Source organism: Rana temporaria, chromosome 5 (genome assembly GCF_905171775.1).
Source record: "Rana temporaria chromosome 5, aRanTem1.1, whole genome shotgun sequence".
NCBI lineage: Eukaryota > Metazoa > Chordata > Amphibia > Anura > Ranidae > Rana > Rana temporaria.
This window is the reverse complement of record NC_053493.1, coordinates 265019475-265042753: the sequence shown is the minus strand read 5'-3', so window position 1 is coordinate 265042753 and position 23279 is coordinate 265019475. Positions and strand designations below refer to the sequence as shown.

The 23279-nt window shown below is 43.3% G+C and overlaps 1 protein-coding gene across 5 annotated transcripts in view; it reads left to right on the top strand.

Annotated features, from left to right (window-relative positions):
* The window catches only part of DCDC2 (doublecortin domain containing 2), a 254672-nt gene extending 235461 nt beyond the window's left edge, over positions 1 to 19211 (top strand). For all 5 annotated transcript variants that reach the window (XM_040353796.1, XM_040353799.1, XM_040353798.1 and 2 more), the window contains 2 exons: positions 405 to 806; positions 18963 to 19211. In XM_040353796.1, the coding sequence (XP_040209730.1) occupies positions 405 to 806; positions 18963 to 19058 (498 nt within the window). In that variant the 3' untranslated portion in view covers positions 19059 to 19211. The remainder of the gene's footprint in view (positions 1 to 404; positions 807 to 18962) is intronic.
* The last annotated feature ends 4068 nt before the right edge of the window (positions 19212 to 23279 follow it).

Sequence of the window (23279 nt, the reverse complement as noted above, 5' to 3'; positions counted from 1 at the left end):
CCTCCAGTAGGAAAACGACCCTAATCATACATTCAGAGCTTCAATGGAATGGTTTAGATAAAAGCATATTCATGTGTTAGAATGGCCTAGACAAAGTCCAGACATAAATCCAATTGAAAATCTGTGGCAAGACTTGAACATTGCTGTTCACAGACACTCTCTATTCAACCTAACAGAACTTGAGCTATCCACTAAAATACATTTATCTTTTTGGTTGTAACAAGACAAAATGTGGGAAATTTCAAGGGGTATGAATACCTTTTCAAGGCACTGTACTTCATTACAGGTAAAGCTTTAGAGAATTTTTTTTAGCTAAACTTCAGCTTTAATAAGTATGCCACTTACTTTGTGTAGACTATTCTTCCCAAATGACAGTGACATTGTGAATGTGTGTTATTTTACAGAGAGTGGCAGAAACGGTTGAGGAGGAGGTACAGGACCCCGAAGATGCTGATGGTGGAGAAGCTGTTGATGAAGAAGAAGAAGAAGAAGAAGCAGACGACGTTGGTCATGACAACATCCCACCAGATGAAAATCAGGAGAATAGCATCATAAATCATGAAGTGGAGGCCAGTCATGAAAAATTAAACAACTTCATAGAAGATGATGTGGAGGCCAGTCATGAAAAATTAAACAACTTCATAGAAGATGATGTTAATAATGAAGCTGAACTACAGGAGGAAGACCAACATTTTAATTCAGCGGATATGAATGGTGAAAATTCGGAGCAAATAAATGGCGATATGTATGAAAAAGAAGAAGGTGAAGATGAAATCCCAGATGGAAACACAGATGAAAAAAGTCAGGTAATTAAAAAACTGCTAAACTATATTTAATAAATTTGATTGTCTAAAAAAAAAAAAAGTTAACAACTTCACACACGCAGCGCCCACACCATCCACATCTAGGTACAGGCAAGCTTAGAAAGTCTCCTACATATTATTTCTATTATGCACAAACTAACTTTTTTTACTTTGGATCTGTTTCAATACCAACAAATAGCCCAATATTGCCACAAGAATAGTCTTTTTTGCAGTCCATGAGAATCCATAAGAATTAGTTAGGCCTGGATTGACAGCAACACTGGGAAAGCATGGTCCATACTTCTGTCTATTACAAAAAAGCAGGCATATAATATATGTTTATAACTATTTGCCTTCATATGCTTGCTCGTACAACCACTTTCATACTGGGGTTACGGCCACGTTAGCGCTGTTTAAGCGGTGCTTTTCAACCGCTAGCAGAGTGCTTTTAAGCCCAAAGAAGGGGTTAAAAACTCTTGTGTTGTGGGGCTTCCGAAATACACTTTTTAGGCACTTTGGAAGCGCTGCCCATTCATTGTAAGCACTGTAAAACGCCTCAAATATGCTGCTTGCAGGACTTTTCCGAACGTCCCGCAAGAGCACCACCCAGGTGTGAAACCACCCATTGTACCCATTGTAATGAATGGGAGGAAATTTTTAGGCTCTTTACAGGCGCTATTTCTAGCGCTAAGATGCCTGAAAACTGCTTCAGTGTGAAATGGGCCTTAATATTCTCAAGCTTCTTTTTATATACAGATTTGTAGATTCTCCCACTGGTAGAATACAAAGAATAACATCCCTGCTGGACAATTGTTGAAATAATATCAGTTAGCTATACAGTTTATTTTTAAGCCTGTGTATACTGACAGATTTGCGGTAAGAGAAAAACATAAAACAGCACAATCGCTGGGCAAATCTATTAAGCAGGACACACAGGTTGCATATGTAATAATCAGATATGCTTACCTCGATATACAGTTAGATTTGCTGCACCTTGACAGATTGTTTACATTGAGGCCATTACATTTATGTTCAATTGTTTTAGTGGCACCACTGGGTAGCATTGACTCTTATTAAATCGTTATCAGGAACCACTGCAAGGTATAGGTTAACCTGCATGATTCTGTATGACCCTCAGGTTTGCCACATTAGTCACAACTAATATACTGTATTATTGGTAACCAACTGGCATAGCAAAATTAAGATCTCTGGGCCAGATTCACAAAAGAGATACGACGGCGTATCTCCTGATACGCCGTCGTATCTCTGTGATCCTCCCGTCCTAACTATGCGGCTGATTCATAGAATCAGTTACGCATAGATAGCCCTAAGATCCGACAGGTGTAATTGACTTACACTATCGGATCTTAGGATGCAATTCTATGCCGGCCTCTTGGTGGCGAGGCCATTGCGGTCGGCGTAGAATATGCAAATGACTAGTTACGGCGATCCCCGAACGTCCGCGTTACCAGTCGCTCTAACTTTACGTTGTTTCCGTCAAGATACACGTCATAAAATTAGGGCTGAGCCCTAGGTGTTCTAAGCCATGTTAAGTATGGCCGTCGTTCCCGCGTCGAAATTTAAAACATCACGTCGTTTGCGTAAGTCCATGAATAGCGATGGACGCCATTTACGTTAACGCCGAAACCAATGACGTCCTTGCAATGTCATTTAGCGCAATGCACGTCGGGTAATTTACCCGACGGAGCATGCGCAGTACGCTCGGAGCGGGAACGCACCTAATTTAAATGGTGCCCGCCCCATTTGAATTGGGCGGGCTTGCGCCGAGCGCATTTACGTCACACCGCCGCAAGTTTACAGGTAAGTGCTTTGTGAATCAGGCACTTACGCTGCAAACTTGCGGCGGTGTAACGTAAATGGATTACATTACGCCGCCGCTGCGTAGCGGAAATGTATGTGAATCTGGCCCCTTGTACCTGTGACTAAAGGAGCCATTTAAGATTAGAAAAAAATCTGTTGCAAATGATGAATAAGCCTCTTCCATACTCTGGTTACTGATCAAACCTTGACTGCAAGTGATGAAGATGCATTGTAAGGCACAAATTTGGGTTTCCATATTGGATAGCAAGCTGAGCTTACCAAACGTTAATTGTTGGATAATAACTTGAGGTTTGGATGGGCAGCATGGGTTCATAGCTGGCATACATTTTAAATGCATTACCAGATGAGCAGTTATATATCACAAAAATAATTAGTCAATAAGAGTGGTCACGAAAAGTTATACACAGGTAAACAAGACAATTTGGAATGTAATACAGTGGAGAAAATAATTATTTAATCCCCTGCAGATTTTGTAAGTTTGCAAATAATCGCTCCAACAGTTGTCTCCTTCTCATCAAGCTTCTTGCTGATGGTCTTGTAGCCCATTCTAGCCTTGTGCAGGTCTACAATATTATCTCTGATGTCTTTTGACAGCTCTTTGGTCTTGCCCCAGATGGTGAGTCTTGATTTTGAATGGAAGAAAGAGATTATGTGGACAGGTGTCTTTTATACACATAACGAGTTGTCGTTAGGAGCACCTTCTTAAATTAGCAGGACTAATCTGTGTACCACATGAGCACAGACTGTACCAGTCTGTGGGAGCCAGAATTGATGTTGGTTGGTAGGGCAAACACTTATTTCACTCACTGATCTGTAACTCAATTTATAACATTTGTATCATGTGTTTTTTGTCTGAATTTGTGGCTGATATTCTGTCTCTATCATTTAAAAGAACACCTATGATAACAATTATAGACCCTTCATAGTGCTCCTGGTCACTAGAGAACAATGACATAAAAAGTAGTCAAAAGTATCCTGTAAGAATATATATTGTAAGATTGGGGGTTGTTAACTCTCGTGGTATGCGTTTTTTCAGTGATTCACACCAGTCAGGAACTATGTTTTAAGGGCATGGTAGCCCATTTTTATTAAAAATGCAAAAATAAAAAGTTCAATCAAAGGTTTCCCACGCAGGGGGTTCTTCTCCATCAAATGCAAACAGAAAAAGCTAACACACCTGGCTCTCTGTAGAAGTACTTCTGCACGTTACCCTGGTCACCCAGACCAGCGGATTCCTCAACATAGGCGGCTTCCCTTGAGCGTCTATAGCTCTGCCTCTTGCAGTTTCCAATGTTCTGTCTGTCTCCTACAGCCTCTCTGATTCCTGGAGACCTCCTGTCTTACAGGAGCTGTCTCCAACTGGGAGCCATGAGGTCTTAGCACACTCTCATTATAAGGGCTGTGCTCACCTGAGCACACACCCTGCTGGTAATCACAAAGTCTGGATACAGGGTTGGAGATTCCGTCCCACCCCAGACACTGTGGAATCTCCAAACTACATAGCCCCATGACAAAGTACCAAAAACCTGGAGAAAGCTGCACCAGCAGTCTTCTCCAGTCCACGTCTACGCCCTGTAGAGTTGCACCCAGCACATGTGCATACCCTGTGTCCATTTTAACACTATTTTTATTGGGACAGAGCCTCGCTCTGCCACAATATGTAGCGCTCACCCCCAAAGGAGCCGCTGAGAATAGATGGGATGGCAGATTTACCTCATAGCTCTTTCCGTACGTCTAGGGGTGAATGATGTATGCAGCAGCAGTAAAGAAATGTCCACAAATAAATGTCTTTTTATGTGCTCTTTATTACCCAGCCGGGTAACAGTTAACAGGCGATGAAAGAGATAGAGATGAGGAGGAAAACAGCAGATTCAGGCGTAGTATCTGGAACAGTCCTGTTCCGAATGCGTTACACTTTAACACTATCCTTACCACTCTGGCTTGAGTGGGCCCGAAACCAGGAACACCGCATAATATGCCCGCTCTGGCCAGGTAGGCCATAACACTGAGCGCTGTGGTGTGGCCACCCTGAAGGTGGGCTCCACACAGGAAGAAGCCCCGCTAAAATGGCGTCTGTTCCATAAGTACCATCTCCCAGCATGCCCAGCGAGAGAAACTCTCCACTGGTTGGCTGCTGGCAAGAGGCACCCAAGCCTGGACTCCACTGGCACCACCTGTCGCCCCGGGGTGGTACAACACCCCAGCAACAACAGGTTGAGCCCACAGCACAGCCCAGCTAAAACAGAGACCCAAATTTGAACCAATCAACAATGGTCAGAGTCACTTAACTCTCTGACCCCCTCTAAATTTCAATAGCACTGGTTATGAAAAGTAACCAGGCACTACATATAGATTGTAACATTTTATTTAAGGGTAAGTCCATCAAGCTCAGATAGCTCTTGATGATGATAATGGTGGGCTTAATTGCTATTAAACATTTTGCAGACCATTTTCAAGAGAGACTTCCCACTAAAAAAACTCCAGCTCTATTCTTCTGCCATGGCTGCAATATATTTTTGTCTTTTTGCCTTTTCCAAGTATTTGCAGAATCAGAACAAAAATATCAGATTTGGTAGGCTTACTGGGTAACATTCAAACAGGGCCTCCAAAAATGTGATAGGTAGTCAGGAAATTAGATGTGTAATTTATGCCCTTAGAAAGCCTGAAGGTGTTCCTTGGATTTGGCCCCCTCTGTGTGGCTATCTGGTAGTATTCAAACATTTTCTTTATCAGTGAGTTGGAATGATATAAAATACACCATACTGTTAGTGGTGACATATAGCCTATTGTTTGTATCTGTAGGGACTATGTATATGTCTATTGCATTGCATGAAAGTTTTTTTACAGACTCCACTGTGGTCGCTCCTTGTAATATATAGTGTATTAGTATTTCCTGTGATGTCCGTGGCCTGGATTCAAGAAGCAATTGCGCCTGTGTAACCATAGGTTACACAGCGCAATTGCTTACTTGCGCCGGCGTAACGAATGCTCCTGATTCAGGAACCTCGTTACACCGACTGCAGCCTAAGATCTGCGCGGCATAAGGCTCTTATGCCCGCATATCTTAGGCTGCATTCTTGCTATGGCCGCTAGGTGGCGTTCCCGTTGTGCTCAGCGTATAGTATGCAAATTGCATACTAACACCGATTCACAACGTTGCGCAAGCCCTGCGTACGCAATTTACATTGTTTCCGTATGGCGGTTTTTGCGTAAGGCTGCCCCTGCTATTAGCTATACCCGTCGTTCCCGCGTCGCGAAATTTGAATTTTACGTAGTTTGCGCTGGACGCCATTCACGTTCACTTTGAAGCAAATGACGTCCTTGCGACGTCATTTTCCGCAATGCACGTCGGGAAAGTTTCCCAACGGAGCATGCGCTCTACGATCGGCGCGGGAACGCGCCTAATTTAAATGATTCCCGCCCCCTACAGGATCATTTAAATTGTGCGCACTTGCACCGGGAATTTTGCCGGCGCGCCCGCGCAATTTACAGAGCTTCAGCTCCGTGAATCGAGGGCAGCGCAAAAAAATTGCGTTTTTGCAATGTTTTTGCCCTGCGCCTCCGTAAAAATAGCGCAATTCTACCTGAATCCGGGCCCTTGATTTTTCTCCTACAAGATCCTCAAGAGCTTCATAGTGCAGTTGGAATCCGAGTTTGAAGCATCTGTACAGAACCATAGGAAAGAACATTGGATATACATATACTACAATTAAATTGAATACATTTTAGGTTACTATCCTTATTTGTAACATAGAAGCTGTATAAAGGTCAATCTTGGTAACCTTGCCAAAAAAAATATTAAAAGAAACAGGTCACATAAAAACAAAGTAAAACAGAACCAAATATCTGATATACAATGACCTAATGTCATACATTGTGACATTAATAGCTAAGTACAGTAAATAGGGGAAAACCATGTGCGTTGTTGATGAATAATGTGACTTGGTAATATAACAAATTAAAAAAATTTTATTTCAGCCCAAAATTTGGCATTGTATGAAAATAAAAAAATACATGTAACATTAACTTAAACCTGTAGGTGTCAGAAGTGCTAAAGTAATGCAGATTTTTCCAGGGGAGTTTAATTGCAGCAGAAAGTTCTTTTAAATGTAAATAAACGTAAATATTATACACCAATAATATAATACGGCGCTATGTACTTTGAAATACAATTGCAGCACTGTAAAAATAATAGTAAATTGTGTTAGCAAGGCCAGTGTTCATTGTTGATTTGAATCAATATAAGGGATCATTTCTTTTTTCATTCTAGGCCTTCATTGACGTGGAAAAATATCCTGCAGTATATGTTGTGCTGTGACCATATTTTATATAAATAGATTATTAAAGCAAGTTTGTACTAATGTTAAAGAAAAGATACATTTTTTATTGTACATTCCACATCTTGGAGTACAGTACAGGACACGGGCAACATATGCATACACCATGGACAATAGGCTTGTATCTTAAAGTGACACCATGGGATGTCCCCAAGCAAACCAAACTATGTTAACAGGCCCAAAAACAACAAAGGCAACAATTGGATATCTACCTGGTAAAACTTTGAGAAAGTATGAACAGAAGACCAGGTGTTGGCCTTATACAGATGAGCAACAGGTACTCTTACAGAGCTGGTGGAGTAGATGCGCCACAGCACAGGAGGAGGTTGTTATTTAAGAGCATAAGCTCTTGCAATCAAGTTCCCAATCCACCAGGATTATGGAGCAGGGTGCCCCTTGTGAGGTTCAGAGAAAAGAAAAACAGGGAATCTGTTTGTCTAATGCAGGGGTGTCAAACTCAATTTCATTGTGGGCCGCATCAGCATTATTATTGCCCTCAGAAGGGCCGGTTGTTTCTGTAAGATTAGATGTCCAGCGCATTCCCTCCCCTTACATTAGATGTCAAGAGCCAAACCACAATCAGAAGTTGAGTCCCCCACCCTCCCTTACATCACAGTGCACCCCCCCTTATCTTATGCTGCTGCTGAGAAGATGGATGCACTGCTTGAAAGAAGAAAGTACAGGGTCTGGAGGAGGGCTGCAGGAGAGGTGCGAGGGCCACATGAAATGGCGGGCCTTGTGTTTGACACCTCTGGTCTAATGGAAGCAGTAGCTTTTCAGTACACTCTAATGGCTCTGAATTATCCAGGCAATGTAAAGAGAATGCATTTGGATGCTTAACCACTTGGTAACCGCCCCATAGACAATATACGTCTACAGGGCGGGTGGTTAACTCTAGGAGGGCGTCAATGTACGTCCTCCCAGAGTCTCTCTCCCGCGCGTCCCCTGGGGCGCGCACACAGGAACATCCATGACCGCCGGGTCCAGAGGACCCGGCCGATCACGAATCGCGGTAAACGGCCGCTGATAGCGGCCGTTTACCATGTGATCGCTCCGTCCAATGACGGAGCGATCACATGTAAACAAACCGGCGTCTTTTGATGACGCCGGTTCCTCCCTCCTCTCTCTGTACCGAGCGGTACAGTGTGAGAGGGGGGAGCGCGGGTGTCAGCAGCGCTGTGGATGGATCTGTGACTATTGCAGTCACAGATCCATCCATCCCTGCTCAGCCATCCCTGAAACCCCCTGCAATACTGTGCAATACACTCTGCAATACTGTGCAATATACTCTGCAATACCCCCCCTGCGCAATACTCTGCATAACCCCGGCAATACTCTGCATACCCCCCTGCGCAATACTCTGCATACCCCCTGCGCAATACTCTGCATACCCCCCTGCGCAATACTCTGCATACCCCCCTGCGCAATACTCTGCATACCCCCCTGCGCAATACTCTGCATACCCCCCTGCGCAATACTCTGCATACCCCCCTGCGCAATACTCTGCATACCTCCCCTGCGCAATACTCTGCATACCCCCCTGCGCAATACTCTGCATACCTCCCCTGCGAAATACTCTGCATACCCCCCTGCGAAATACTCTGCATACCCCCCTGCGCAATACTCTGCATTACTCCCCTGCGCAATACTCTGCATTACTCCCCTGCGCAATACTCTGCATTACTCCCCTGCGCAATACTCTGCATTACTCCCCTGCGCAATACTCTGCATTACTCCCCTGCGCAATACTCTGCATTACTCCCCGGCAATACTCTGCATTACTCCCCGGCAATACTCTGCATTACTCCCCGGCAATACTCTGCATTACTCCCCGGCAATACTCTGCATTACTCCCGGCAATACTCTGCATTACTCCCCGGCAATACTCTGCAATACCCCTGCACAATTACTCTGCGCAATTACTCTGCAATACCCCCGCACCAATACTCTGCAATACCCCCGCACCAATACTCTGCAATACCCCCGCACCAATACTCTGCAATACCCCCGCACCAATACTCTGCAATACCCCCGCACAATACTCTGCAATACCCCTGCACAATACTCTGCAATACCCCCGCACAATACTCTGCAATACCCCCGCACAATACTCTGCAATACCCCCGCACAATACTCTGCAATACCCCCGCACCAATACCCCCGCACCAATACTCTGCAATACCCCCGCACCAATACTCTGCAATACCCCCGCACCAATACTCTGCAATACCCCCGCACCAATACTCTGCAATACCCCCGCACCAATACTCTGCAATACCCCCGCACCAATACTCTGCAATACCCCAACACCAATACTCTGCAATACCCCAACACCAATACTCTGCAATACCCCGGCCAATACTCTGCAATACCCCGGCCAATACTCTGCAATACCCCGGCCAATACTCTGCAATACCCCGGCCAATACTCTGCAGTACCCAGAAAATACTCTGGGAAAAAAATGCGTTTTAACCACTTCCCGCCCGCCGGCCGTCATGACGTCCTTGACTTTGTGCAGGGATATCTGAATGATGCCTGCAGCTACAGGCATCATTCAGATATAATTTTTTTCAGCCGGCGATTCCCTACACCATAAGAACAATCATGTTCCGCCTCTTGATTGTTCTTACGGGAGGCGAAAGGGGACGTCTCCCCTCCCTTCTCCCTCCGGTGCCTCTTCTGACTCACCGCTACGATCGAAACCACGATCGTTTTTTTTTTTTTGTTTTTTTTTATCAGGCTTCCCAGCCTAGAGGTGAGATGTGGGGTCTTATTGACCCCACATCTCACTGTAAAGAGGACCTGTCATGCTATATTCCTATTACAAGGGATGTTTACATTCCTTGTAATAGGAATAAAAGTGATCAAAACATTTATTTTTGGGGAAAAACGTATCAAACTAAAATAAATAAAGTGAAATGAACAATAAAAATATTTTTTTTTTTTAAAGCGCCCCTGTTCCTGCGTGCTCGTATACAGAAGCGACTGCACGCGTAAGTCCCGCCCACATATGAAAACGGTGTTCAAACCACACATGTGAGGTATCGCTGCGAACGTTGGAGCAAGAGCAATACTTTTGGCTCTAGAGCTCTTCTCCAACTAAAAAGATGTAACCAGTAAAAATATTTAAAGCGTCGCCTATGGGGATTTTTAAGTAGCGAAGTTTGGCGCCATTCCACAAGCGTGTGCAATATTGAAGGGTGACATGTTGGGTATCTTTTGACTCGGCGTAACTTCATCTTTCACATTATGCAAAAACATTGGGCTAACTTTAATGTTTTGTTTTTTTTTAAAAGCACAAAACCGTTTTATTTCCAAAAAAACGCATTCGAACAATTGCTGCGAAAATAACGTGCGCGATAAAAAGTTGCAACGACCGCCATTGTATTCTCTAGGGTTTTTGCTAAAAAAGCATATATAATGTTTTGGGGTTCTATGTAATTTTCTAGCAAATAAATGGTGATTTTTCCATGTAGGAGAGGAATGTCAGAATTGGTCTGGGTGTTCCAGAACGCCTGATGGTGCTCCCTGCATGTCGGGCCTCTGTATGTGGCCACGCTGTGTAAAAGTCTCACACATTTGGTATCGGCATACTCGGGAGGAATAGCAGAATGTGTTTTGGGGTGTAATTAGTGTTATGCATATGCTGTGTGTGAGAAATAACCGGCGAATATGAACATTTTGTGAAAAAAAAAAAAAAAAAAAAATCTTGATTTTGCAAAGAATTGTGGGAAAAAATTACAACTTCTAAAAACTCACCATGCCTCTTTCTAAATACCTTGGAATGTCTTCTTTCCAAAAAGGGGTCATTTGGGGGGTATTTGTACTTTTCTGGCATGTTAGGGTCTCAAGAAATGAGAGAGGCTGTCAGTACATCGGGTGTGATCAAATTGATCAATTTTCAGTAATTGGTACCATAGCTTGTAGACCCTATAACTTTCACCCAGACTAAATAATAACCCATTTTTTTTTTTTTTACCAAAGATATGTAGCAGTATACATTTTAGGCCAAATTTATGAAAAAAATTACTTTTTTGCAAAATGTTATAATAGAAATGAAGAAAAATTCATTTTTTTTACAAAATTTTCTTTCTTTTTTCATTTATAGCGGAAAAAATAAAAACCGCAGAGGTGATCAAATACCACCAAAAGAAAGCTCTATTTGTGGGAAAAAAAGGACAAAAATTTCATTTGGTTACAGTGTTGTATGACTGAGTTATTGTCATTCAAAATGTGAGAGCACCGAAAGGTGAAAATTGGTCTGGTTATTAAGGGTGTTTAAGTGCCCAGTTGTCAAGTGGTTAAGAGCAGGGCACAAGCATGGCAGGACAATGTCCTAATTGAGATGGAATACTGAAACCAACCACCTTTTGGAAGAAATGATGGTCACGGGCATAATTAAGCTTTGTTGTTGCGAGGCTTGAGGAAAGGCTCTTTACAGGAAAGAGCCCTCAGTTCAGATACAGATCTGATCGATGTGATGACTACCAAAAAGGCTACTTTGCTGACAAGAATCTCCAAGGGAATATCCCTGATGGGTTCAAAAAGTTGTTTCTACAGGGCAGAGAAAACAAAATGGGGGGGGGGATCCTAACATGAGAAACACCTTAAATTTCCATGCTGACAGTGGAATGAAAATAGTTCTTAAGTGTTTTCAATTAATTTTTATTGATCTTTTTCTCATATAAAAAATATACCGTATTAATCGGCGTATAACACGCGCCGGCGTATAACACGCACCCCAATTTAAGAGGGAAGTTTCAAGAAAAAAACGTTTTATTTTTTTTATTTTATGGTCGGTGTCCATCTGCAGCCTCAATGCAGCCTAATCTGTGCCCATCTACAGCCTAAATGCAGCCTATGTGCCCATCTCCAGCCTAAATGCAGCCTATGCACTCATCTTCAGCCTAAATGCAGCTTATGTGCCCATCTCCAGCCTAAATGCAGCCTATGCACTCATCTTCAGCCTAAATGCAGCCTATGTGCCCATCTCCAGCCTAAATGCAGCCTATGCACCCATCTTCAGCCTAAATGCAGCCTATGTGCCCATCTCCAGCCTAAATGCAGCCTATGTGCCCATCTCCAGCCTAAATGCAGCCTATGCGCCCATCTTCAGTCTAAATACAGCCTATGTGCCCATTTGCAGCCTCACCATCTCTCGTGCAGTGAGGGAAACACTGAGCCGTCATCTCCTGTTCACTCAGCTCTCGGTCGCGTCGGCAGTCACATACACAGTCCCGCCTCCGCCATCGGCATTGGACCAGCTCCTGTGATTGATAGAACACTGGTCCAATGCCGGTGGCGGAAGTGGGACTGTGTGTGTGACGTTACAGTCAAATGAGAGTAAACAGGAGATGACGGCTTAGTGAATTCCGCCGGCTCTCGGCAGCGCTCGTTCCCCTCCCAGTCCACGGTACGCTATCAGCGTATAACACGCACCGGTGATTTTCCCCCCTGTTTTCAGGGGGAAAAAGTGTGTGTTATATGCCGATAAATACGGTACATTAAAACAAGATCCTATCACATTATACATCTATTTCTATTCAATATACCCATTCTTATTCAATGTTCATAAATCGCATTGCCTTTTAAAAGAAAGTTTCCTACATCATATATCCTCCATTTACTCACTATCATACAATCTCATTCATCCTCCCATCCCAAAAAAAAAAAAAAAAAATTGTCCCTTATATTTTCTCTCTTTCTATTTAATCATTCTATATTTCCCTTTTTTTATAATAGTTCTTGGGGAGATGCAGACTAGAATGCTGCAATCACTAAGCAGTTATCTTGCAAACCTGGCCTGTTAGTGGGCCCTGAGGACAGGGTTGATGACCACTGCTCTAGGGCAGTGATGGCAAACCTTGGCACCCCAGATGTTTTGGAAGTACATTTCCCATGATGTTCATGCACTCTGCAGTGTAGCTGAGAATCATGGGAAATGTAGTTTCAAAACATCTGGGGTGCCAAGGTTCGCCAGCACTGCTCTAGGGCATCTACACAAAAAAGCAGTACAGAAGTCAATTGTAATTGCTCTGTAACAGGTTCATGTTGGTTATATGGTTAAGGCTGAAGAAGAAGCGACATGCTTTGAAATGCGTCCCTATCTCCTAGTGCACTCCCAGCAGTGTCAGGCATCCTCTCCATCCAGGCTTCGGCTGCCGTACCTGGTCAGGTTGTCTCGTTGCAGAAGTGGCTCCCTGCTGACTGTGATCTTCTCCCCCTGCTCACAGCCAAAGCAGAGGAATTCCACAGCGGCTCTGGGCTCCAGAGGAAGCAGCTTTGACTTTTACCGCTTTGCACAAGCTTCCCTTTTGTGCGTGTTTTTAATCAATAATAAATATTGTCCACCTTGTTTACTATACTATGGAGGTTGCGCTTGTCTTTTCCCTTTTGTTTCCATGTTGGTTATTCGTTGTCCCAGTCCAATTAGCTGCAGCTGACAGAGCTGGGCCTTCCCGATTAAAGAGAGCTTTCTGCTGTCACCAGAATCTTTGAAAGAAGGAACTTCTTTAGTAGGTACAGTAAAATGTTTTCTTAGGACATAGACATCAGGATCAACCACATGAATAGCCTACTTTTTTGCAAACTCTTTTTTCCAATAGGGTTCTGCAAAGATTTGTGGCATAGGGAAAATCCCTCCAGGAGTGACCCAGTCATGAGAGCCTGCATATTCTATCTGTTCAGAAACTGGGAACATTTGGCAAGTTTTGTAGGTTTCTTTGTGCCTAAAGATGCATGGCTAGACAGAAGAGAGTCAATGCCTGTCAGCATCCCTAAGCACATATAACCATTTGGAGTGGTTACAAGTAAACAGTGGTTCCAGCTTTGATTTTTTGCTGGGTACAAATCTGGTTGCGTCGCTTGCTGGTTGTAACTGTTCATACACACTGTGTACATGGCTGCCAGCAAGAGTAATATGTGAATGGGTCTTTATCACTCTTCTCATCTCCATAATGTAGCATGTTCTGTAGTTGTTCTGTAGTTCACAAAGACAGCAGAGAACAGTGCTGATTGGTCAGCAGGGAACACAGGAAGTTATCAGCTCACTGGGTTTCTGATAGGAATTATGTGCTTTTTTTGCATTGAATGTATATAGCATAAAGTTTTCAATGGTATATTTAACAGGCTAATGAAGCAAAAAAAAAAAAAAGAAGTTCATTGTTTGTGGTTAGATACCTTTTATTAACTGTAAGGCCTCATGCCCACGGACGTTTTTACAGCCACTTTTCTGAGCGTTTTTTGCAGCTTAAAAACGGCTCTCCATGTTAGCCTATGGCCTCATGCCCACCATGACGTTTTTGAGCTGTAAATGGCTGAGCCGTTTTTAAGCTGCAAAAAAAAAACCAGGACTAGTGCGTTCTGAAGCTCCAGCGTTAGAGCTGTAAAGACGTCAGATGCTGGAAAACGTGATTTAACGAGGCCCCATTCACACCTGAGTATAGCCTTTTTAGGCAGAAAGTCGCGCAATTTTACCGCGATTTTGCCACGATTTTTGCAGCGTATTTTACCGTGTTTTGCCACGATTTTGTACAGATCAAAAGGTCACCAATGTAAAAAACAGAAGAACGCCCAAATCTGCCTCAAAAAAAGTCCCAGAACTTGTTTGAGCTTCAGGCGTTTTGGAGCTTCTGGCTTCAGGCGTTTTGGAGTGGAGATGTCAACCATCTCCATAGAGAATAATAGATTTTTTTCCCCCTCCAGCGTTTTGTAGCTTCAGGCTTCAAGCTACAAACTGCTCAGGTGTGAATAGGGTCTTAACGCTGTGTAAAGCCTTCTCCCTTCTTCCGACTTCGGGGGGTCTTCTTCCGACTTCCAGGGGTCTTCTTCCGACTCCGGGGTTCTTCCGACTTCTCCGCTCTCTTCTCCCGCTCTCCGGTTCTTTTTCCCTTCTTTCGAGCACCACCGCTGTCTTCTTTCAGCTCTTTCACCAGCGGGGGCCCGGTCTTCTGCGTCGCCTTCTTCTCTTCTTTTCTTCTCTTCTTCGATGTTGACTCGATGCTCCCTCGCGCTGTAATGCCGGGTGTGCGGTGCACGGCAATTTATATAGGCCTCTTATGACATCACAGTCCCAGCATGCTTCGGGTGGTGACGACATAAGGGGACGGTGTTATGTCGTCACCACCCGAAGCATGCTGGGACTGTGACGTCATAAGAGGTGTATATAAATCATTGCGCATCGCACACCCGGCATTACAGCGGGAGGGAGCGTCATGGCAACATCGGAAGAAAAAGAAGATGGAAGAAGGCAGAAGGCGACGCAGAAGACCCGGGCTGGCCGCCGCTAGTAAAAGAGCTGAAGAAGAAAGCGGCGGCCAGCCCCGAAGAAGGCACTGGAGAGCGGGAGAAGAACCGGGGAGCGCGGAGAGCAGAAGGAGAGCAGAGAAGACTCCCGAAGTCAGAAGAAGACCCCCGAAGAGCAGAGAAGTCAGAAGAACACCCCCGGAGCTGCATAATAAACTACTTTAAACCTGTGTAGTGTTTTTTTATTGATATTTTTATTCCACCAGGTGAATGGGTAGGGGTACGATGTACCCCATACTCATTCACATAGGGTGGGGGGGCCGGGATCCCCCTTGCCCCAAAGCACCAACCCCCCCATGTTGAGGGCATGTGGCCTGGTACGGTGTAGGAGCGGGGGCACTCGCTCACCCCCCTTTCTAAACTGCCGGGCTGCGTGCTCGGATAAGGGTCTGGTATGGATCCTGGGGGAACCCCCATGCCGTTTTTTTTTGGTGTGGGGGATTCCCCTTAAGATCCATACCAGACCGAAGGGCTTGGTATCATCCTGGGGGGAACCTGACGCAAATTTTTAATTTCCGCGGGGGTTCCCCTTCAAGATTCTCCACACACGAGTTGCCCCGAAAGTCGGATCATCTTGATCAGACTTCTGGTGCGACCTCTATTCAAATCAATATCCTATAGGCAACCATTGATTTTGAATAGAGAAAGAAAAGAGCGGCTGAAAACTAGCGCGGCAAAACTTGCATTGAATTCAAAGCAAAACGCGGAAAAAATCGCAGAAAAAACGCCGCTTTTTTCCTGCCGTCTGTACTAGCTTTACAGCCCGTTTTTTAAAACGTCAGTGGACATGAAGCCTAAAAATATTAGCACTGACTACCTTCTCTTCTTTCCTTCTCTAATACATATTCTGTGCTCTAACAAGCATGTGTACTTTGGACTAAATCTAGCAAGCATTATCATGCATCACATTACACTTGTTTTCTGTATCACTGGATACAGATAATACAACCTTGTTGATCTTCCCTCTCTTCCTCTCTCCCTCTTTCACTATCTCATCCCTGAAGCCGGCAAATCCACAACAACAGCAAGAACCCATTTTAATCATGCTGTTTCATCACCTGTAACCTTGTCTTGTAAATGGAAACCTACAAATATATATTCTGTTTCCAGAAGAAGCCAAAAACCTGCTTTGATAGTATTTAGCATATGTACTTCTTCACTGAAACAAAAAAATAAATAGTACACTAACAGGGCACATTTGTAAATAAATCACAAATATGTGAAACAGCAAAGGTAGAGCAAACTGAGATACTTTGATCACACTATACAGTATATGTCTGTACTATACAGTGTTGGAGCTCATCATGAGTATGAGTGTGTATTTTTTAATTGAGTTGTATACTGTACATGTACTCCTAATGTGGGTCTGTGTTCACAAATATTGAAATAAACCTGTGCGGTCCTTCTAGGATGGATAAAAAATATTAGTATGTCAGACTTTCCCCGGAGAGGATGGTACTTTGGAATCCCTTCATCCCTTCAGTGCTGCCTACACATTTAGGATGTTAGTCACCTAATCTTTGCTGAAGGGAAAGATTGGACAAGCGACCTGTGACGGAAAGTCCAACACTCCGCTTGAGTGCTTCCGTCAGTATATCGCTTCCTAAGTCCTGAGACAGGAGACCAATGGATCTGGCTATAGTAACCCCCAAGGACCAGACAGCACCAGTCTTGGAGTACATCAGAAATAGCCTCCTTTATTTGAGATCTCACACAAATATATACACAAGGATGACAATACAAATTGTAACCAGAAACCTAATTAACATGAGCTAATTACTAATCATTTAGACAGCCTAGGTGACTCAGAGGCATGACCTTTCAGGACAGACTTGCCGTCTTTTAGCTTAGAAGATACAATCAACATTATCATAAATATGAACACAGAAAACCTTCTCACAATAACAGAAGCTAATGTAGCACTACCCCCGAAGGAGCTGCTGGTTTGATTTGGGTGGGTGGCATGTTACCTCTATTTCTCCGCCGTCTAGGGTACTGGATGAGAGCTGTAAGAAAGTCAATGTCCACACTGTAGGTATTTTTTTCTGTGCTTTATTACCCAACGGGGTAACAATTGTAAAAGTAGTAGTAGGTGAGAAGATAGAAGAAGTGGTAGGTAATGGATTCAGGCATGCAACTGGGTTTCGGAAACAGTCCTGCTTCCAACGACAACTTGCGTCCCCACTCTAGCCAGAGTATTGTGCATCTGGATAGGCCGCTCTCACCGGACTAGCAGCGAGAGTGTCATCTCGGAACTTTAGCAAAGTCTCTGCCACTGACCTTCTCAAAGGTGGAGATATTCTCGGGCCGATTCTCAAAGACGACCCCGAACCACATGGGGTCCGCTAAATACCCCTCCCCAGCATGCTCAGTGAGGCGATCAACCCTCCTGATTGGCTGCCTAGGAGAAATATCCACACTATCTTGACTCTACTGCTGCCACCTGTCAGTCTGGGGTGGGACCAACTCCCCAGACAACGACAGTGTACACACACAGTACAGCCAAAGCTGGAACAGAGGCCCTAAATTTGGCCAAATTAACACGGTCAGAGGCAACTAACTCTCTGACCACCCTCTAAATTTACAGCAGCACTGGCTATGAAAGTAGCCAGGTGCTACACTAATTACAATTAACAATACAAACAGTGACCTCCCCCCTGCTCAGCTTAGTAGGCAACAAACTGTAGTAGGAGTAGACTGTCCGACTCCTACCCAGTTCTAGAGGCCTGTAATCAGCTCTTTATATATATCCTGGGAGATATTGTGGATAAATATTACTGTTATATTTAAGTAACCACCTTCTCATTGTCCATTAAACAGATGTCCATCATTTTTCTTATTCACCCTGTGCCTCTAATGGACACAGGGTGGCTTAGACATAGGAGGTGCATGGGGAGCTGAAACCCCTTCAATGAATTCTTGGTTCAATGGGCCCTCCCGTCACATGACCCTTTCCTTTAGTTGAGATAGCACGAGCACAAAAACTGTGGTCATTACTGAATAAAGCCATTTTGTCTAGCAAAGGCATATCATATTGATTGTTTCTCAAATAGGTGTGGTTGTTCCAGCTTTCAATAACGGTATAATATTTATGAAAAAAAAATGAAATAAAAAAAATGGTAAATGACAGCAGTATTTAAAGCAGTGATCTTCAAACTTCAGCCCTCCAGCAGTTGCGGAACTACATGTCCCATGAGGCATCGTAAAACTCTGACATTCACAGACATGACTTGGTATGATGGGAATTGTAGTTTCTGAACAACTGGAGGGCCATAGTTTGGAGACCCCTTATTTAAAGCAACCAAGCCAAAAATAATCAGATACAAATTAACAACCTATTAAAATACGTTGTATAACAAAACCAGATTTTGCTGCAATATTCACTTTCAGTCCAGAGATTTCCACCCCCTGGGTAGTTTTTTTTGTCTGTTAAATATCCTCAGCCTGATGGCATGTGTCATTCAATCTATTTTCTCTGAGCCCAGGTTATCCTTGACCTGCCCCAACCTGTGACTAAACAGTGAAAGGGGTAGCATCACAGTGACAAGCTCATCTCTTGCTCTGCTTTCTCCTCCTACCAGCATTCTGTGGTTCATGATTACACACTTTCATTAATCTGTGCTTTTTATATCTGCCTAGTTTTCAGCTTTAAACCTTTTACTTTGTTTTTGTGCAGGCTGAATATTCTCTTCCAAGACCAACCTCATCAAGACTTCTGGAGAAAGCGTCCACTCCTACTGACACAGAGAAGGATTTGGAGCCTGAAGCCTGATCCAAGGGTGGAATGACCCCTGATCATAGATGCTACCTTGATACTTGAATCTGCATGTTTTACTGTATCATTACAAAGCTAGTTAATGGAAGGAGTATGTATGTAGACATGTATATACATTTACATTCCCTTATATTAAACATATCAGCGTATGCACTGTTTCTAAATTGGATTATTTTTTATCAATAATGTTCCTATCTATTTATTAGGTTACTTTTTATACTGTCAGGTGTTTTGTAATTGTAATTTAAGGATTTATTTTGTTAAGCCATATTACATTAACAGGGGTGAGGAAACACTGCACTACCTATAGCTACAAGCATACTGCTTATTGCATTCACTGTTACGTAATGTAGCACAAGTTATAGAGCTAATTATTTTTTTGCTTAGTTTAATTTTTAGCAAAACTAGAGTCATGTGTCATGTTTATTTACTAAAACTGGAGTGGAAAATCTGGCGCAGCTCTGCATAGAAACCAATCAGCTTCCAGTTTTTTTTTTTTGTCAAAATGTAATTGAACAAGCTGAAGTAAGAAGCTGCTTGACTACCATGCACAGCTACCATCAGATTTTTCACTCTCCGGTTTTAGTAAATCAACCCCACTGTATGTTGGGGAAGAAATGAGCGTCATTTGTAGATCTATTTACTAGGGATGAGCTTCGTATTCGAGTCAAACTCATGTTCGACTCGAACATTGTCGAATTGACGTCGAATTACGAACGATTTGGGCCGTTCGCGTCAAATTAGAGTTACGTTTCACAGACCATAATTCACTGCGGCATCGCAGTGCATTGCTGGCTGATGATTGGCCAAGCATGCACTATGACCCGCATGCTTGGCCAATCACAGCTTGCAAAAAACGGAGAGCCATAATTGGCCAAAGCCAGGGTGGCTTTGGCCAATTATGGCTCAGGGGGTTTAGTACACGCCCCACACTATGAAAGGCCGCCTGCAAGTCAGCCTTGTGTAGTGTGTTGCGGTGGTTAAGAGAGGACAGAGAGAGTGTCATTTTCTGCAGGTAGATAGAGCAGGCAGGCAGGCTAGTCAGTTAATGTTACAGTGTGTACAGGATATATATACATCCCAGGTGTTGTAAATATATTTATACACTGTATAGTTTAGCTAGATCTGTGCTATTTTTCTCAATAATTTTCATCCATATTGCAGGGACCAGACATTACATTAAAGCTGCAAGCAGTTTTAAATTACTTTTTTCTTATAGTAATCTCATTTTGTGCAGGGACAGTTCTAAACACCTGCCACTTCACAGGCATACTATAGACACCCAGCAGGTACGATATTTAAAGGAATTTTTCATTTTTTTTTTATTTATTTAAGCATCATTAAAATCCCTGCTCCTGAAAAAACGACCGTTTTTAAAACTTTTTTTCCATTGATACTTGTTCCCTGGGGCAAGACCCGGGTTCTCAAAGACGTTTTACGACAATAACTTGCATATTAGGCTTTAAAATGAGCACTTTTGAGTTCGAACGTTCAAATCCCATAGACGTCAATGGGGTTCTAAATGTTCGCGCGAACGGTCGGTCCGTTCGAAGGTTCTGGTGCGAACCGAACGGGGGGGTGTTCGGCTCATCCCTACTGCTTACCAGTTCCCTGTGTCAGATCCATACCTATCCATGGCAGACCTCTGACACTCAGGTAGAGGATGCTAGAGGAGAATGGCAATCAGAAGTGTATAGTGTGGGACTTTACATTTGATGTGATAAAACAAAGGGTTTTGGGTGAGGGTTTTTTACTCTCCACACTCACTGACCCCTTTTTTCTCACTTCCATCGAATGCAATACTCTGATAAAGTCCAGTATAGTAAATCTTAGCAGCCAATCATAAATTGACTTTCTCTACTGTAGTCTGTGTTGCTCTGTTCAATTTAGGAGTTGCTTGGATCAGTAGTTTGCTAAAGCCTGCTGTTTAAGCAAGCAATTTGTGTGCTAAAATAAAGAATTTCGATTTTCAAGATTGTTGCTACTGTTGGAAGTGAAACTCCAAGCAAAACTTCTGATATTTTCTTTAGAGTAGGGAATAAATACAATCTCTGCCAGTTTTTTTTATCACTGTATGTGCATGACAAGATATCCCCTCACTTTTTGTGGGATCACCAGGATAACCAAGGAGAGGTAATCTGGACAATAGGACACAAACATCAATAATGCACTTTTTTTTTTTTTTAGTAAGGGTCATGTCTACTGTTCCTATGTTCCCATTGGGAGATAACCTCTCACTTCCTATGTAGTCGTCAGGATAAAAAGTGAGGGAAATCTCCCAAGCAAACATACTGTAACTTACCTGGTTAGAGAGTGAGAAAACAATGGTCTATTTATTGTCCATGAAAGATAGGAGTTGTGTGGGCAGCAGAATAGAAATGGTGCATTGTGGAGAATTATGCCTTGTACACACGATCGGAATTTCCGATGAAAAAAGTCCAACAGAATTTTTTCATCGGATATTCCGACTGTGTGTGGGCCCCATCGGACTTTTTCCGTCGGAGTTTAGAAATAGAACATGTTTTATTTTTTTCCGATGGTAAAAAATCATATCGGAAATTCTGATCGTCTGTGTGGAACTTCGACGGAGAAAAAAACACGCATGCTCAGAATCAAGTCGACGCATGCTCGGAGGCATTGAACTTCATTTTTCTCGGCTCGTCGTAGTGTTTTACGTCGGTGCATTTTGGACGGTCGGAATTTGGTCTGACAGTATGTATGCAAGACAGCTTGAACGGAATTCCGACAGAAAATTCCATCTGATTTTATCCCATTGGAAATTCCGATTGTGTGTACAGGGCATAAGATAGATATGCTTCCAGAATGAGATGCATCATGCATGTTCCTAAGTACTGTACGTACGTAGAGGAAGGAAGGGCCAATGGCAGATGAAGCATTGAAAACAGGCCAAACTCAGAGTCTGCAACAAGGAGTATGGCTGAGGTCCAAAGCATCAACAAGAGGCTTGAGTAAATCTAGGACCAAGATTGGAAAAGACAAGCCAGGTTGATCACAGCAAAAAGAATAAAGTAGATCAAGTCAGGATATAGGGCAGACTGCTAAAGACCACTTAGCAATAGCTATCTATAAGACCACCCCTTAAGGCTGGGTTCACACTATTGCGAATTGGATGCAGGTTTTTTCCCGCATTCAATTTGCATGACAGGAGAGTGTGACCGGCTCTCATTGGAGCTGGTTCACACAACTCTGGAAGAGTCCTGTGCGTCTTTGGCTCCATTTCAGGTCTGGATTCAGCCAAAAATTCAGACCTAATTCAGACTTGAAATGGTATACAGGGACGCACCGGACACCCTGCCTTTCCCCCGCGGCTGCACATAGTGTGAACCCAGCCTCAAGGATATGTTCACCTTTAAAAAAAATATATTATTTATATTGAAGGTGCGAAGCAGGGCTATTGCAGACTGTCAGTTACACACTGACAGGAAGAATTAATGAACTACCCAGAATGCTCAACAGCCCCCTGGTAGTTCACTGAGAACTACAAGCCAACAGCCGCAAAGGCTGTCGGTATTTGCAGTTCATTCATTCACAGAACTCTGTGAATGAATAGCGTGACCTTTTTCTGCAGAGCCCCGCATGGCCACTCTCTTTTCAAATAATGACAGCAGGTACTGGGAGAAGATTCCCGGCCTGCTGTCACAGGGAGTGCAGGGATTGGGGTGGAAACGGGTGGAACATGTAACATGTTCCCAAAGGTGAACAACACCAACAACTCTGCTGTAAAACATATACACTAATGCAGGTGCCCACTTGGCAACTGCCCAGAAGACAATCCATTGGCAGGCAGACACACATACATATGATGACACTGGCAGATTGTACCTTCCTAACAAATACAATAACAAAAACAATTTGGCATCATTTCAGACCCTTTACATCGTAAACTAAAAAGTTTTGCCAGGACTTTCATTTAAATTTTCCCTGTCTTTAAAGCACACAACGGTACTTTATCTCTAGTTTAGAGGGATACTATTTTCAAATATGATATAATTTCACATGACTGTCATTGACAGTAATTTACATTGTGCATGTAGGATTTCACAAGCCCTCTTTACCAGGCACTAATACCTGCTACTGAAAACAGACAATTTACATAGCGGGATGCCAACAGCAATTTAGAAATAATGACCTATGTTCCATCCTGAATGTTTACTGTGATCACCAGCTTGAGATGCACTAACATTTACTTAGTCTGTC